The sequence below is a fragment of the Pinus tabuliformis genome, chromosome 9, assembly GCF_031772625.1.
Source record: "Pinus tabuliformis cultivar Carrire ecotype Pingquan chromosome 9, CPIR1, whole genome shotgun sequence".
NCBI classification, from domain to species: Eukaryota; Viridiplantae; Streptophyta; class Pinopsida; order Pinales; family Pinaceae; genus Pinus; species Pinus tabuliformis.
Window position 1 is genome coordinate 1,241,486,844 of NC_142307.1, and position 17,344 is coordinate 1,241,504,187.

Consider the following 17,344-nt stretch of genomic DNA (forward strand, 5'->3'; position numbering starts at 1 on the left):
TGTCACTTCACTGATATGCCACTGACAATGGACACTTTCAAGGATTTAATAGCTCACATGAAACTATTGCTTATGATTTAAGACAACTCAATAGCATTTTGTTTACTAATTTTTATCTTCAATGATTTTTTATATGTCACAATGCTTCTCGAATTTATTTTCAGCATTTTGTTTAATAATTTTGATCTTCGATGATTTTTTTATGTCTCACGATGCTTTTCGAATCTATGTCTTAAGTAGTTTCCTTTGCAACATCTAGTGCAATTACTAGTTAAAATACCCTGAGCTTAAGTCGATTGCAGATTCCCTGAATATTCGGGAATAGACCGACATAGGCGCGGTAAAAAAATTGACCACGCCCATGTCTGTTTCATTATTCGGAGAATAATCTGCAATGATTTAAAAATGCCTGTTAAAATAGCTCAGGAACCAATATGTTAATTTATGTTAGTAATTATATTTAGCTTTTCATTACAATATTTTGTAACACATTTCCTCCCTTCTTCGTTATGCAATCCATTCATATACATAATGCTTTACATAATCTACTCTTATGCATGATGCTTCTTTGTGATGCAGTAAGGTTACCCCAATCCACTCTTATGCATAATGCTTTATATTATATCAGATTTTATTATATTATCACTTTCTAAGTGATACTGTCTTATTGTATGGTTGGCACAAACGAAATGTGCAATTACATATTTCTTGTTATTAACACCTGACTTCAATCACTCACAGTTTGAAATTTAAATTTATTTTTTTTTGTTATTAACACCTGATTTTAATCGGTCACATTTTGAAATTTAAATGCTAACACTGTCACATTTTGAAATTTAAATGCTAACACTATATATGTGATATGCTACCAACCTTTTATGTATCGTGTTCTTCCTCCATTTTCCATCAACCTCACTACCAACCTTTTATGTATCGTGTTCTTCCTCCATTTTAACCACACAACAGACTAGGATTCCAAATGAAATAAATATATTATCACCAATTTTGACTTTCAGAGTAAAGATAGAGAATCGTTAAGGAATTTATTATCACCAATTTTGATTTGAGAGAGGAGAAAGGGAACCGCAGATGAATCATTCAAGAGACGAATGGAGCTCCAAACTTGTCGGCGCATTAAGTCGTTGAGGCTGTTGCAGACCTGAGAACCACAGCCCTACTAACTTCGCTATGGCCTCACGCTATAATAAATACATCATTTCATTCTCACTCTCAGAGCAAGTGTATTGTCTCTCAGTAGACATGGCTTTCACGAAACCCATACATGCTGCACGCTCATCCTCCTGCATATTTTACCTCATCATATTCATAACCATTACCATGCATGGAGTGCAGAGTGCGTTCTTTGATCTGCCTTATGTGTTGTTCTTGATATATCATTTCCTTACAGTTTGTAATAGTCATTGGATTAATCATAGAAGTCTTGCAGACGACACATAGTTAATATGTTGGGGTGATGTACTGTATGTGTTCAGGCGCCATTATCAAGTGCGAAGAGCTTCCCGTGGAACTCTGCGCTTTCTCTGTTTCGTCGTCTGGTAATAGATGTGTGCTCGAGAAGGATGTAATGATGGACGGCGCCTTGCAATATCAATGCAGCAATATGATGGACGTATCACTAGTCATCGGTTGTGATGCTGGAGAAATTGGTGGGATGGATCGAAAGCGAGGAGTGCATAAGTGCGTGCGGCTTGGAACGGATGGCTGTGGGAATGTCCACCGATTCTCTACACGAACCGGAATTTAGTACCAAGTTTTACTCTTCCAAGTGCCGCAGCAATTGCCCCAACGTCGTCGATCTGTATGTCAATCTCGCTGCAGGAGAAGGTGGGTCCCCCAGATCCCCTTTCTTCTGATCTCAACCATTCATTTTAAGTATTTACATAATAATAAATTTGAGGCATGATTTTGACAGGAATATCTTTATCGAGCATGTGCGGATCTCAGAAAAGCAGATCCGGCCGTGTGATCAAGAAATCCGAGTCCGATTTGTCCAAGTCAAAGTCAAGCATCCGTTCCAGATCGTCTGAATCCCGGATCGAAAGGCAACCACAAAATTGAAGTTGCTGTTATTGGGCAGCCATGCTTAGGTAGACCGATTATTATTGTTAATTGCTTTGAGAAAACTAAAATTAAACCGAAAAAAATTGAATATTTGGCGGTTCGATTCAGTCTTGAATAATACGCCAATTCAAGTTTGGTATCGGATATTAGGTTCACGGATCAATAGAGGAGGAGGCAGAGCATATCCCCAATCAGAATTATTAATTTCTTGTAGCCATTGTATTTTTCAGATCCTTCCGAATCTAGGAAACGCTGATTGACCTTTTATACTATGAGATTTTGCAAGTTGCAGAGTAGAATCCGCTCCGGAAACGCTGATTGACTTTTTATACTATGAGATTTTGCAAGTTGCAAAGTAAATTCCGGATTGTTAATGAATTCTGTAATAATTTATATAAGCTTGTGATGTATAGCAAAAGCTATTTAGAAAAAGGGGTTTGTAAAGAATAGTAGAAGCATATGTGCGATCTGCAATTTATAATTTTATCAATTGAATATATGTGTAGTATATTCATTAAATTTTAGAAATATATGGGAATTTTTTTGTGTGAACTTTTTATATGAAAATTTCGATGAGTACTGAATTGTAATATTTAGCATTTTGTGTACAAAATAGAATTGGGTTTAAATGGGTAAACTAGTAAATGATTTAAGAGTCTAAAAACACTTACAAATTAAATTGCAACATTTAAAAATGTTTTACTTAGTGTTTTACCAGCTTGAGCAGAATATTGTTTTTTCAGAGGTGGTTTATATTGACATTTGAGTTATGAGTCAGGAAAGATTAATTTGAAGAGCTAGAGAGAATATTTAGCTGCTTGAGTTTAGATTGTTCTCTCAGGAGGCATCACAAAATGTTTCAAAGTTAGACATTTGAATGATTCACTGCATAGAAAGTATATAAGCAAACTTGAAAATGACTCTTTAATTTTGAATATATATATATATATATAGCTCCATTTTTCTCCTTGCCACATGTTTTTAATTGGGACAACAATGTTCTGTTCTGAATTGAGAAAGATACTTCTCAAAAGCATGTTCATCAAGTAATAGAGTTGATAATATAGTTTCCAATTCCAAAGCGTGAAATTCATTGACTTCCAAATACAAAAATTTACCTATCTCAACTTTCTTTCGGAATGATACATTCTTCAAAATTAAATAATAAACTGTTTAAAACATGCAACTCAATCAACCGTCTCTTCATATTATTTATTCATATAAGAAAACCTTCTAACATTTTTTTTAACTATTGGTTTTATTACATTGTAACCTTTGTTGCATATAAAAATATGATAATTATCACATTGTAACATCTGTGGCATAAAAATATGATAATTATAAGGAAGACGCAAAGCTATCACCCTTAACTCAGCCATAATATTAAACACTTTCTTGTTTACAACAAGTTAAATTTTATACTCTCTCTAAAATAAACAAACAAGGTCACAAAATCGGCAAAACCTTATCAACTCATTCGTTCACATCTATGAAACTCCAGATAATGGCGGCAAACTGGCTACTCCCATCTTCTTTCGTTCCAGCGGACTATAGCAATTTTGAAGATGGTAACTTAGGATTTATCAATGGAGAGCCTTCATAGAGAAATACTGCACCGAAATTCAGCGGCATGTATAAGGAAAACTGCAGGTAGACTACATGAGAGAGGGAAAAGGCATTCTTTTTGTCGAAGCCGTTACCATCAATCGGACGAAAGATGCTACCATGCCTTCGCAGCAAACAATACCTCCTCTCCCACTTGCACATCATCGGGTCGCACCTGCCGATGCTCTGTCGCCAACACACACTCCCACAACCTTGATTTTCTCGAGATGTTGAATCACACAAAAACCCTGGTGGCGTCACTTTGTGGATTACTGTTACTCTATTCGAATCTATTGGAGCGCCTGGTAAGTAACGACAACTATGTATGGATCCAACATCTTACGCGAAACGTGGCTGTGGATAAACCTGCGAAGTCTCAGTATTATGGAGATCAGTCTGCGGCACTATGATATTACAAAAAACTAGACCGGGATCCAAAACTAGACCCCAAAAATGCTGGGAATTTTCTGGTAAATTCTAAAACAAAATCACTAAACAGAGAGTAATACTCTCTGTTTTTGCCACAAGGTCTTAACACAAGGAAGGTTTTTTGCCACAAGGTCTTAACACAAGGAAGGTTAAGATAGATTCTTGGAGAAGCGAGTTTTTCACACACATAAAAATTTTATGTTCATTAATAAACTGTCTAATACAAACTTCATCCTCTTAACAGAGGGATTCACCAAAAACTTAAAAAAAATTACTCTGTCTCTTTTAGAAATTTTAAATTACTGTGTGTAAAAATTTCTTTTACATTTACTGCTTTAAGAACAATCTTCAACTACAGAAAATTACATTCACTGCTGTAAAAAAAATTTCTTCAATACATCTACCGGAGCGCATTACATTTCATTTTCAACCAACAAAAAAAATTCCTTTCAACAAAAAGACCTGATAAAAAAATTCCTTTCAACAAAAAGACCTGATATATTTACGCTAGTGCGTATTGCATATTCCCCTGCGTTTTTCCAACGAACAACACTGTTGTGTGTATATTTTTCTATTCGCTCTGCTTCCCTTACATTACAATGCGTATTCAAAAAAAATTAACAACAAACACTTAACTATGCATATTTACTTATCATACTCCCGTGAGAAATTAAAAACAATAAAATTAAAAGTCTTTCACCTACGTTTACCAACCGTGGTAAATTATATTAAATGTTTTTACAGACAGAACTGGCGGTTAACCAAAAACTTTCACGTCACGTCATTCCCTACAGGCCCTGTATGCAACTTTGGCTTAATTGGACGGACATCCACCATCCTTTCAATAGGACGGTTGTGGTCAATATCGGAAGCCTTCTTCTTACCGACCTTTACCTTCCGGGGAATGAGTGGTTTTGAAACCGTATTGTGGACACGCGTCGGTAGCTAGATGTGATCGAAGCCCCTTCGGAAAATACCACTTAGCGTGAAAGGTGGTGCGGGGAAAATACCGACGGTTTTGTGGAATTAAATGCGCGCAGGTGAAATTACAGTTTCAACACTCCCCTTTAATTTCAACCGTTGGGTTATCAGTCATACCCAGACATTTCCTCAAAAACTCAAAACGTTTCTGGTCCAATGGCTTGGTGAGAGTGTCTGCAACCTGCTCTTGAGTCCTGCAATGTTTAAAACAATTTCACCATTGTTCACTAATTCCCTGATGTAATGAAACTTTGTGTCGATGTGTTTCGTTATCTTATGAAACACCGAATTCTTGGATAATGCAATAGCTGAGCTATTGTTACAAAAAATTACCATTCCTTTTGCCTACTCCCTGCCTAAGCTCCTTAACATCCTTCTCATCCAAATTGCTTGACATGCTGCTGCTGTAGCTGCCACATATTCAGCCTCTGCTATATACAATGCTACAATAGGCTATTTCTTAGAAGTCCATGAAATGGCTCCTGAACCCATGTGAAAAACATAACCGGATGTCATTTTCCAATCATGTACACTTCCAGCCCAATCACTATCAGTGTATCCAATTAAATCTGAACATTCTGAAGTAGTATATAAAATGCCAAATCGTTTAGTACCTTTAACATACCTCAGAATCATTTTTGCTGCCTGCTAATGTGCTTCTTTTGGCCTCTCCATGAATCTGGAAATTAAGCTAACAACAAACATTATATCCGGCCTAGTTGCAGTCAAATACATGAGGCTGCCAACTATGCTCTTGTACAAACTAGGATCAAAATCCTTGCTACTGTCCTCTTTGCTGAGTTTTAATCCCATCACTGTGGGAGTGACTGTTGCCTTGCTGTCCTGCATGTTAAATCTTTCAAACACTTCATTAACATATTTTGTTTGTGAGATAAAAATCCCATTTTCATTTTGATCTACTTCTATTCCTAAGAAGTATCTCAGCAAACCCATGTCAGTCATCTCAAATTCTTCTTTCATGATTGATTTGAAATTTTCAATGAGGTAGTCATCATTACCTGTAAAAATAACATCATCAACATACAACACAACAATTAGTAATTTACCATCCTTCTCTTTGATGTAGAGGGTAGGTACTCCCTCACACTTTTCAAAACCATTTTCCAGTAGATAAGAATCTATCCTACTGTACCATGCTCTTGGTGCTTGCTACAGCCCATAAGGATCTTTCTTCACTCTGGATACTTTGTGCTCTTGGCCTTTATTTTCATATCCTAGAGGTTGTTCAATGTAAACCTCTTCCATTAACACTCCATTTAGGAATGCTGACTTCACGTCCATATAGTAAACTTTCTACTTGTTTTGTGCTGCTATGGACAACACTGCTTTCACTGTTTCCATTCTAGCAACCAGTGCAAAAGTTTCCTCATAGTCTCTCCCATACTGCTGCTTATATCCTTTGACAACCAGCCTTGTATTGTGCCTTTCTATTTTGCCTTCAGCATTACTCTTAGTCTTGTAAACCCATTTAACTCCAATGAATTCCTTTCCTTTTTGTAGTTCAACTAAATCCCATGTCTTGTTTCTCTGTTTGGCATTGATCTCCTCATCCATAGCTTCTATCCATTTCTTATCCTTAATTGCATCCTCGAAATCAATAGGGTCATCAACATGACAATATAAAGCAAACAAAGAATTCATACCTTCATCATAAATGTCACTTAAATTTCTGAACTTCTTACCTCTTTCATTTGGTGAATTTCCTCCTTGTGGTGTGCTTAGAGAAGCACTTTCAATCCTCCTCAAGGGTGTCTCTTGTTGTCCTTGTGTTAGCGCTGCTGTTTGGGGATGTATTTCAACCATCTTCTCATCATTTTCATCATGAGACAAACAGTTTTTAACATGCATTGTTTTCTCTATGCTTCCATCCTAAGCTTCCTCCTCAATGAACTGGACATCTCTACTCACAAAAAACTTCTTGGTACATGGGATATACAACCTGTAAGCTTTGGATTCCTCACTGTATCCAATGAAAATACATTTCTCCCCTTTGCTGTCCAACTTCTTCCTTAGCTGATCTGGAATGTGTGCATAAGCCACACATCCAAAAACTTTCATGTGGGTGACTCCTTGCTTTCTCCCACTCCATGCTTCTTCCAGCACTCTGTTCATGACTGCTTTTGTAGGACACCTATTCAAAATATATACTGCACAGTGTACAACTTCAGCCCAATAATCATTTGGCAAATGCTTTGCCTTTAACATACTCCTCGCCATATCCATGATGGTCCTATTCTTTCTTTCAGCTACTCCATTTTGCTGCGGAGTGTACCTTGTGGTAAACTGTTTGTGTATTCCATTTTCTCTACAAAACCGTAGGAATTCCTTGGAGATATACTCACCTCCTCTGTCAGTTCTTAGAACTTTGATATGCAGCCCGCTTTGGTTTTCTACCAGTGCCTTGAAATTGCAAAATCCTTCAAACACTTCACTTTTGTTCTTCAAGAAATAAACCCAAGTTTTTCTTGTAAAATCATCAAAGAATATTAAAAAATATTGGCTTCCTGCTAGTAATGGAGTTTGCATTGATCCACATAAGTCTGAGTGGACAATCCCTAAGGGTGCCTTTGCCCTTATGCTTTTCCTTGATGGAAAACTTTCTCTGTGTTGTTTCCCCAAGATACAATCTTCACAAAGGTTGTCTAGTTTCTCTATCAATGATAGTCCTCTTACCATTCCTTTTCTACTCAACAAGTTAAGACCTCCAAAGTTGAGATATCCAAATCTCAATTGCCACAACCAATTTTCATCCTTTGGTATGCTTTGGAAAGTCTCTTGTGTAACTGCTGCAATTACTTCTTTGTTTTTCAAATTTGCCGTTATTTTGAGAGGGAACATCATGTTCCTCATCATCTTCACTTCAGCAATGCATCGTTTGCTGGGTGCTCTATCCATGATGGTGCATATATCATTCTCAAAGAAAACATCGTAACCCTTTTGAACAAGTTGTCCAATACTCAAGAGGTTGCACTTCATTCCAAGAACATAGTAAACATCTGCTATGGTTTTCTTTTGACCTTTCTTTGTTAAGATATTTACCTCTCCTTTTCTCATAACAGAAACTTTACTATCAGTCCCAAGTGTGACTTGTGACTTCACATTCTCATCTAGCATAGAAAATAGGGCTATGTTACCTGTCATATGGTTGTTGCAACCGGAGTCTAGAAACCATACATCTTCACTCTTTTCTTCAGCAATATTACAGGCTAAAAACAAATTGCTTTGGCTGATATTTTCTCTAGTGAAATTTGCACTAGATCTACTACTCATATCATGTTGCTTCTTCCTACATTTATTTGCATAATGCCCATATTTTTTACAATAATAACATTGGACATTGGATTTTTCATACCTTTGTCCTTGAGCATGATGTTGTCCACTTTGTTGAGTGCTGCTTTGGTTCTGATTTGGATTGCTGCCTCTTCCTTGAGCATTTGCTGGACTCTTCCTTCCACCTTTGTTTTGGCTTCTGCCTCTTCCTCTCTTGTTTCCTCTGCCTTGACCTCTTCCTCTTCCAAAGGACATCTAGGTCTTGAAGGCTTGCTCTAGAGATAAGTTTTCATTTCTACTCAACCTCTACTCATGTGTTATCAGTGATGCATGAATTTCTTCAATTGAAAAGTTTGTGAGATCCTTTGTCTCTTCTATGGTGGTGACAATCACATCGAACTTTGAGGGTAGGACCCTCAATAGTTTCTCCACAATCCTCCTTTATTCAAGAATTTCTCCATGAGATCTGATTTGTGTGACCAGACCAATCACATGTGTGAAGAATGAGTCAATATTGTCTGACTCCTTCATGCACAGATTCTCAAAATCTCTCCTCAGCAACTGTAGTTTTGCTGTCTTCACTTTCTCAATGCCATGATAGGCTATCTTGAGAGTTTTCCATGCTTCTTTGGATGTCTTGGCTAGTGCTATCCTTAGAAACACACTCTCATGCACTGCTTGATACAAAAATACGAGGGCTTTTGAATCCTTCTTCTTATTGCTCTTCGACAGATCTTTCTCTGCGTGAGTTAATCTATTAAACTCATCCTCATCTCCTGGTTCTTCAAACCCATATTCAACAAGTTCCCATAAATCTTGTGAGGCAAACAAGGCTCTCATAGTTATTGCCCAATAGTCATAGTTTTTCCCATTAAACTGTGGGAGCTGAGAATTAAAAATACCCATGCTAGTGCTGGTGCTGGAGCCAACCATTCTTGCACTCTAAAGTATGCTTCAAATACCTCACTGTGTATTTAAAATAACTGACTATTTCTTCAACAGCAACACAAAAAAAAATCTTGAGAAATACCTGGATCCTTTCTTGACTGAGTTTTCACTCTGCTGGAGAAGCTGCTGTAGCAAGAAAATCCTTCCCTTCAGCTTCTTTGACACCTTCAAAGAGCCTGGACAAGCTCTAATACCACTGTTGGGAATTTTCTGGTAAATTCCAAAACAAAATCACTGAACAGAGAGTAATACTCTGTTTTTGCCCCAAGATCTTAACAGAGGGAAGGTTAAAATAGATTCTTGGGGAAGCTCAGAGTTTTTCACACACATAAAAACTCTATATTCATTAATAAACTGTCTGATACAAACTTCATCCTCTTAACAAAGGGATTCACCAAGAACTTAAAAAAATTGCTTTGTCTCTTTTAGAAATTTTACACTACTGTGTGTAAAAATTTCTTTTACGTTTACTACTGTAAGAACAATCTTCAACTACAGAAAATTATATTCACTGCTGTAAAAAAAAATTCTTCAATACATATGCTAGAGCGCATTACATTTCATTTTCAACCAACAAAAAAAATTCCTTTCAACAAAAAGACCTGATATATTTACGTTGGTGCGTATTGCATATTCCCCTTCGTTTTTCCAACGCACAACACTGTTGTGTGTATATTTTTCTATGCGCTCTGCTTCCCTTACATTACAATGCGTATTCAAAAAAAAATTAACAACAAACACTTAACTATGCATATTTACTTATCATACTCCCGTGAGAAATTAAAAAACAATAAAATTAAAAATTACATTAAATGTTTTTATGGACAGAACTGGCGGTCAACCAAAACTTTCACGTCACGTCATTCCCTGCAGGCCCTGTATGCAACTTTGGCTTAATCGAACGGACATCCACTATCCTTTCAAGGACGGTTGTGGTCAATATCGGAAGCCCTCTTCTTACCGACCTTTACCTTCCGGGGAATGAGTGCTTTTGAAACTGTACTGTGGACACGCGTCAGTCGCTGGATGTGATCAGAGCCTCTTCGGAAAATACCACTCAGCATAAAAGGTGGTGCAGGGAAAAGACCGGCGGTTTTGTGGAATTAAATGCGTGCAGGTGAAATTACAGTTTCAACAAAAAATATGTCATTCCTACTATGGCCTAGGATCATAGTAATAGATCTCTGAAAAAAAGGAGCAAGAGCTGAAGTCTTTTTATGGAGAGATCAAAGAATTTGAAGAACAAAGAAAAATAATTCATTGTTTGAGGAAAATAAATCATATATTAGGTTAACTTATAAAAGCAATATAACTTTCTAGCAATGACTACAAGATAAAGACTTACATCGCGGCACATAACAATGTTAGGTAAGTTTACAAATTCCATTTCACGGTGGACAATATCTCCTACCAGACCCAGGACTTTTGCTTACTGGGTACATAATTTTCTTTCTAATGATGAATATCTGGTATGTATCTTTCTCTCAATTTTTGCCTTTCCATTGGGAAGGAATTCTCATATATTTGTCACAAGGATCAGTTTTCTCACTTTCCGTTGTTCTTATATACTTTTTCCTTCACATGTTCCATATGTAGCTGAACACGTTATCTTTTTATGTCATTTCCACTTTGTGTGGCATTGTACCACATTTCTGCCATAGCTACTGGGTTTTTTTCTTTCTTTCTCATATATATGCATTGGCTGTATAATCTTATTTAATGAATATAATACCAATATATAACTTCTTTTTCGTGCTGAAAAAAAAAGTTTACAAATTCCGAAGGTTTTTTTTTTTAAATAATAAATGTAGTGCTAAATGTTACTGGGTAGAATTTAGTTGAAATGAATAAATGAACAACTAATTAATATTTGAAGATATACGTGGAAATTTTTAGAAAATGTAACTCATATATAATTCCATTTCAAACATAGACTTGGTCAGTAATATGATATATGTATGGTTCGCAATAATGTTAAGTCTATATGAAGTTTAATTTACACTAGACATCATATGATCCACTGTGTGGTTGGGTATATGTTGAATACACAAATTCTAACAATGTGCAATTAAAATGTAAAACTACGCACTTTGTTTTCACAATGTGCAATTAAAATGTAAAACCATATACTTTGTTCTAGTATATGAATTTATTGATAATATTAATAAATGGAAAAAAAATTGTTACAGAAATATTTATAAATAAAAACGGTTTTTGAAATTTTTAATATTATAAATTTATATTTAATTTTTTTTTCAATATTAAAAAATAATATAATTAAGTATTTGAAAGATGCACATCCACTTTTTTTAACATTCAATTTTAAATGATAATTTGTTTCCTATTACTAATTAAATTCCCAGTCAAACTCAATCTTGATAACCATAAAATTAAACTCCATTTACAAAATAGTTCGTTAAAAGCATCCAAAAAATTATAGGCTCCCAGCTATTTCTCTATGCTTACCATATATATTATACAAAACTAAAATATAATATTACCTTAATATATTATACAAAACTAAAATATAATATTATATCAAATTAAAATATATAAATTTTATACATTATTAAAAATTTAATAGTTTTAAAATATTTAATGATAACTATATATTATAAGTATTTTTTAATTTTATATAATTAGTGATGATATAAAGTAAAATAAATTTATTAAGGAATATATATATATATATATATATATATATATATATATATATTAAATCATTATTATTTATATAAATAATATTTTATAAAATAAAATTAGAACAATTATAAGAAAGAGAAGGAAACTAAAGTAATTGTGTTTATTTTTTTAAAATTAATTTATAATATTAAAAATAAATTGTAAAATGATAAGAATAATAATATCTTTTATTTTATTTATAGGACAAACGACTTGTTTGTGCAAAACAATTTAATTGTTAAAGTTTAAAACTATTTATACTTTACTTTTTTAAATTTAAAACTATAACTTCGTATAAAGAAACGAATATACTAATTATTAGATTTACTAAAAATATAACCTATATCTCAATATATAGAACACAAATAGATTTTTAAAATGTCTTTGAATACTAAAATATTTTTATTTTTATTTTTTTAATTCTTACATTAAAATATTTTTTATTTCTCTTAATACCTAATATATTTCAAATGAAAATAAATTTAGATTGATACATTAAGCATTAGATATATTTTAAATTAAGATAAATCCATATTACAACATTGAGTAGTGTATTGGATATTAAGTGATAAAGTTATTTATAATGCTACAAACCTTAATGTTTCAAAGAATTAATATAGGTTCAGTTGATATTGAAATGCTTAGGTGATTAATGCAGTTTATGTTGATGTCATTTTGTTTACCTCTCCTCTATTTGATGTCAGTTTTAGTTTGGTGTAGAGAAAATACACTTAAGTATATCTGAACAAAAACTTGAATGCGCTTTTAGCTATATAGTAATTTTTACACTGAATTATAAGCATATATCTATTATTTGCACCCCAAGCTTGAATGTGCTTTTGGCTATATAGTCATATTTAGACTGAATTATAACCATATATCTATTATTTGCACCCCCAAGTATTTAATAGTAGACTAACAATTTTCTACATGAAAAAATGCTATACATAAACAACGCACAATATATCATGGAAAATTAGAAGCTTTCTATTTCTAATAGATAAGTTCTTATGTATATATGATATATAATAATTGATGAAGTAGAGTTGGATTTAGTTCCACTTAATGTGCGTGGAGTTGTATTTTGGAGTCCCTATACACACATGAGGGATGTGATTTTCATGTGGAGAGACAACCCATATCACCTCATGAAGGATGTAAATCCTTTAACATCAATGCACACAATGGAAAATCAAATATATCAATAGTAATTGCCAACTAGACCATAAATGTGATCAGTTCTAGCAAGTAGTGTGTTTTGTTTTTTTCTAAAGAGAAACTAAGTCTGTAGAAGGGTCCATGACATCTAAGTCATCCCTGGAAGGATGCAATAAGGAATAGATACACCAAATAGAAGAGTTTTTATTGGTGTACAAGGGTGTGTTGGGAGTAAAGGGCTACCACCCAAAATAGAAGTGGAGCATGAGATCATGTTCTTGCCAAAACCTCCATTTCCAAACATTGTATTATACGATTAGTCCATTATAGAAGCAAAGAAGATGAAGAATCGATTGCAACAACTACTGGAACATGGTGTCATTCAACCAAGTACCTTACTATATGGGTCACCCATCAATATTGTGCCAAAAAGGTATGGGACTTTGATCCCTAAATTGTCGGCTAGACAATTTGTCACAATAGATATGATAATATTATAATCTATATTAGGAATCTGAAAATTTTATACTATCACAATTTATTTAGACTTGAAAATCTATAGACTTAATTGTAATTAGTGCATCCATACGAATGAAAATTTATGCAGAAAAATAGAGAAAAACAAAATAAGCTCACACATACACATAAGACACAAGATATGTTGTTGAAAACTCATTCAGGAGAAAACCCAGATGGAAGGTGAGGCCGCTTCGCTCTCTTTCTCTACCTAGAAATATGGATGCAAATACCAAGAAGTAAGATTTGTAGCCCGTTGGCTGTTATAGTGCACATCTCCTCTCTGTGTGCTCTATGTCCTATCTCTTTTGACTATCTTTTCTCAGTTATGAAACAAAATGCTCTCAAAAAAATGGAATGTCTATTCCTCCTAGTAAACCAATTACAACACAACCTGATAACCTACTAATAGTTAAATTTGACTACATTATCTTTTAACTAAAATTATAATATAATTGACAAAAATATCTTTAACAACCATGTATGAATCTCATAAAAACAAATCTAGTAATGTGATAAAGAAATTGTTGTCCGATTTGTCCAAGTCAAAGTTAAGCAGATATTCCAAATTGTCTGAATCCTCATATCGAAAGGCAACTACAAAATTGACTCCCATACTAAGGCAAACCATTATTATGGGTAATTGAATGAAGAAAAGTAGAATTAAACATAGTTACCAAATTCGTTCAAATTGTCTGGAAAAAATTGAATATTCGGTGGTTCGATTCAGTTCTGTTCTTGGATTAAGACGCCAATTTAAGTTCGGTATCGGATATTGGGTTTGTTAATCAATACAGGAGTCAGAACAGATTCCCAATCAAAATTATTAATGTATTATGGTTAATGTAAGACTCATCTGTATCTAGGAGATGGCATACGGTTTCCCATTAATGAATGTTCACGCTGATTGATTTTTTATACAATGAGATTTAGCAAAGTAAATTAAGGGTTGTTAATGAAACATGTGATAATTTATGGCTTATATAAAGTAGAGTATGAGCATCCGTGTGATATGCAACTTGTAAATTTATAATTTGAATATATGTAGTATATTTATCAAATTTCAGAAATATCGGGTGAAAAAGATTTTGGATTCATTTTGGCTGGATATTTTTTTTTTTGAAATTTTGGATGCATACTAAATTGTTATTAAATATTTTGTGATACAAAATAGAATTTGGTTTGATTGGGTAAATGGCTAATTAGTAAGTAATGTAAGAGTGTAATCACAAAATAGAATTTGGTTTGATTGGGTAAATGGCTAATTAGTAAGTAATGTAAGAGTGTAAAAGAATTTGTAGACCAACGTACACGATTTAAAAGTCTTCTACTCAGTATTTCGCTGAGACTTGAAGGGAGGTTTTTTTATGAGTGAGTTTATATTAATTTTGGAGTTATGAGCCATAAAAACCTAATTTAAGAGTTAGAGAGAATATCTAGATTGTTCTTTCATGAAATGATCAAAAAATGTCTTAAAGCTAGGCATTTGAATAATTCATCAAGGGCTCCCTTGGTGCATAGAAGGTAGATAAGAAAATTTGAAAATGACTCTTTAGTTTAGAAAAGATAAGACATATATATATTGCTTCATTTTTCTCCTTACCGCATGCTTTTAATTGAGACAACAATGTAATCAGTAGGATACTCAATAAAAGCATGTTCATCAAGTACCAAGGTTGATAATATAGTTTCCAAGTGGAATTCATTTACACTTCCAAATATAGAAGCCTTCTTATCCCTTCTTTGGGAGTGATGCATTCTTTAAAATGAAATAACAAGTTGTTTGAAACATGCAACCCAATGGATTCTTTCTCTTCATGTTATTTATTCATATAAGAAAACCTTTCAACTTTTTTTTTATAAAAACCCGTTAGTTTTCGGTTAATATTTATCACAATCCACTAAATTATAACATTTGTTTTATAAAAACATGATAATTATAAAGAGTAAGCAACTCTATCACCCTTGACTCCCCCTTGATATTAATTTTTTTTTACAGCAACTGCAATTTAATACTCTTTTTAAAATAAATAAACAAAACAAACTAGCTCACAAAATTTTGGCCAAATATTTAGCTCCAAGTCAATTTTACTCGAATTTATATATATATATATATATATATATATTGTCAATCGAATTTTCTGCCCAACGGGGAAAATTTTACTTTCCTTTTTATAAAAAAATAAAAAAAAGTTCGAATAAATTAAAATTGGGAAAACCTGGTCAACTCTTTCGTTCACACCTATGAAATTCCAGCCAGTCCAAATGATTAGATATCTATTTCGATGCGGCTAAACAGGCTACTCCATTCTTTCGTTCCAAGGGACCATAGCATTTTTGAACATGGTAACCTAGGATTTATCAATGGAGATCCTTCATAGAGAAATTCAGCTGCATGTATAAGGAGAACCCAAGGTCACCGGAAAACTGCAGGTAGACTACATGGGAGAGAGGGCTATCTCCTTGTCGAAGGCGTTACCAACTATTGTCAATCGAAAAAATATGCTACCATGCATTCGCACCACACGTAGCAAATAAAACCTCCTCTGCCACTCGCAGATCATCGAGTCGCCGACGCTCCGTCTCCAACACCCACTCCCACATCTTTGGTAGCTTCACTTTGCATATTACTGTTACTCTCTTCAAATCTATTGGAACGCCGGGTTAGGAACAACAAGTACAGATGTATGGATCCAACATCTGACTTGTGAATAAACGTTCGAAGTCTCAGTGATGTGGAGATCAGTTTAGTTTACAGCGTATTATGATGCTGGACCAAAACTAAATCACAAAGGACCCCAAATAAACGGATCCAAAACTAAATCCCAAAGGACCTCCAAAAAAAAATGCCATTTCGTATTATGATGCTGGATCATAGTAATAGATCTCCCAAAAAAAACTAAGAAAGAGCATGCAACCTGTATCTGATACCATGTAAGAGTGCAAAAACACCCACCAATCAAAGTGCCCACACTTTAAAGTTTAATAGTTATAAATATTTAATTATAATTATATTACAAATATTTTCTAATTTTTAATAATATAAAACAAAGTTATTATATATATATATATATATAATTGAAAATATAATAATGGTAAATTTAATTTTAATTAATAATAATTATTTACAAATTATATCAATAATATTTTGGAAGATAAAATTAGAACAATTATAAAAAAAAAATTAAAGTCATTATATTTAGTGTTTTTTAAAATTAATTTATAATATTAAAAATAAATTGTGTAATAATAATAATAATAATCTTTCTATTTATAGGATATGGGACTTATTTTTTCTAAACAATTTGATTGCTAACTTTTAGAGTTTTATATATATTCTACCCTTTTAGATTTAAATCAACCAATTCTTATAAACCCCTTATAAAGAAGCATATATGTTAATTATTAGATTCCCTAAAAATATAAATTATATGTAGGTATATAAAGCAAACGTAAACACAAATAGATTTTTTTTTTAATTCTTCTTAATACTTATTTATATATATAAATATATTTTCATTTTAAATGTATTTTTTATATTTTTCTTTATCTCTAATATATTTGAAATGAAGATAAATTTTAATTTGATAAAACATTGAGTATTAGATATATTTTAAATTAAGATAAATCCATATTACAACATTGACTAGTC

The 17,344-nt window shown here is 33.2% G+C and overlaps 1 protein-coding gene across 1 annotated transcript; it reads left to right on the forward strand.

The window, feature by feature from the left end:
* The first annotated feature begins 1,260 nt into the window (after positions 1 to 1,260).
* Positions 1,261 to 2,079, forward strand: LOC149153059 (uncharacterized). The gene is given in 4 exon segments (XM_089443679.1): positions 1,261 to 1,354; positions 1,494 to 1,618; positions 1,620 to 1,845; positions 1,934 to 2,079. Coding segments are annotated over 4 exon segments (591 nt in total).
* Positions 2,080 to 17,344: the final 15,265 nt, after the last annotated feature.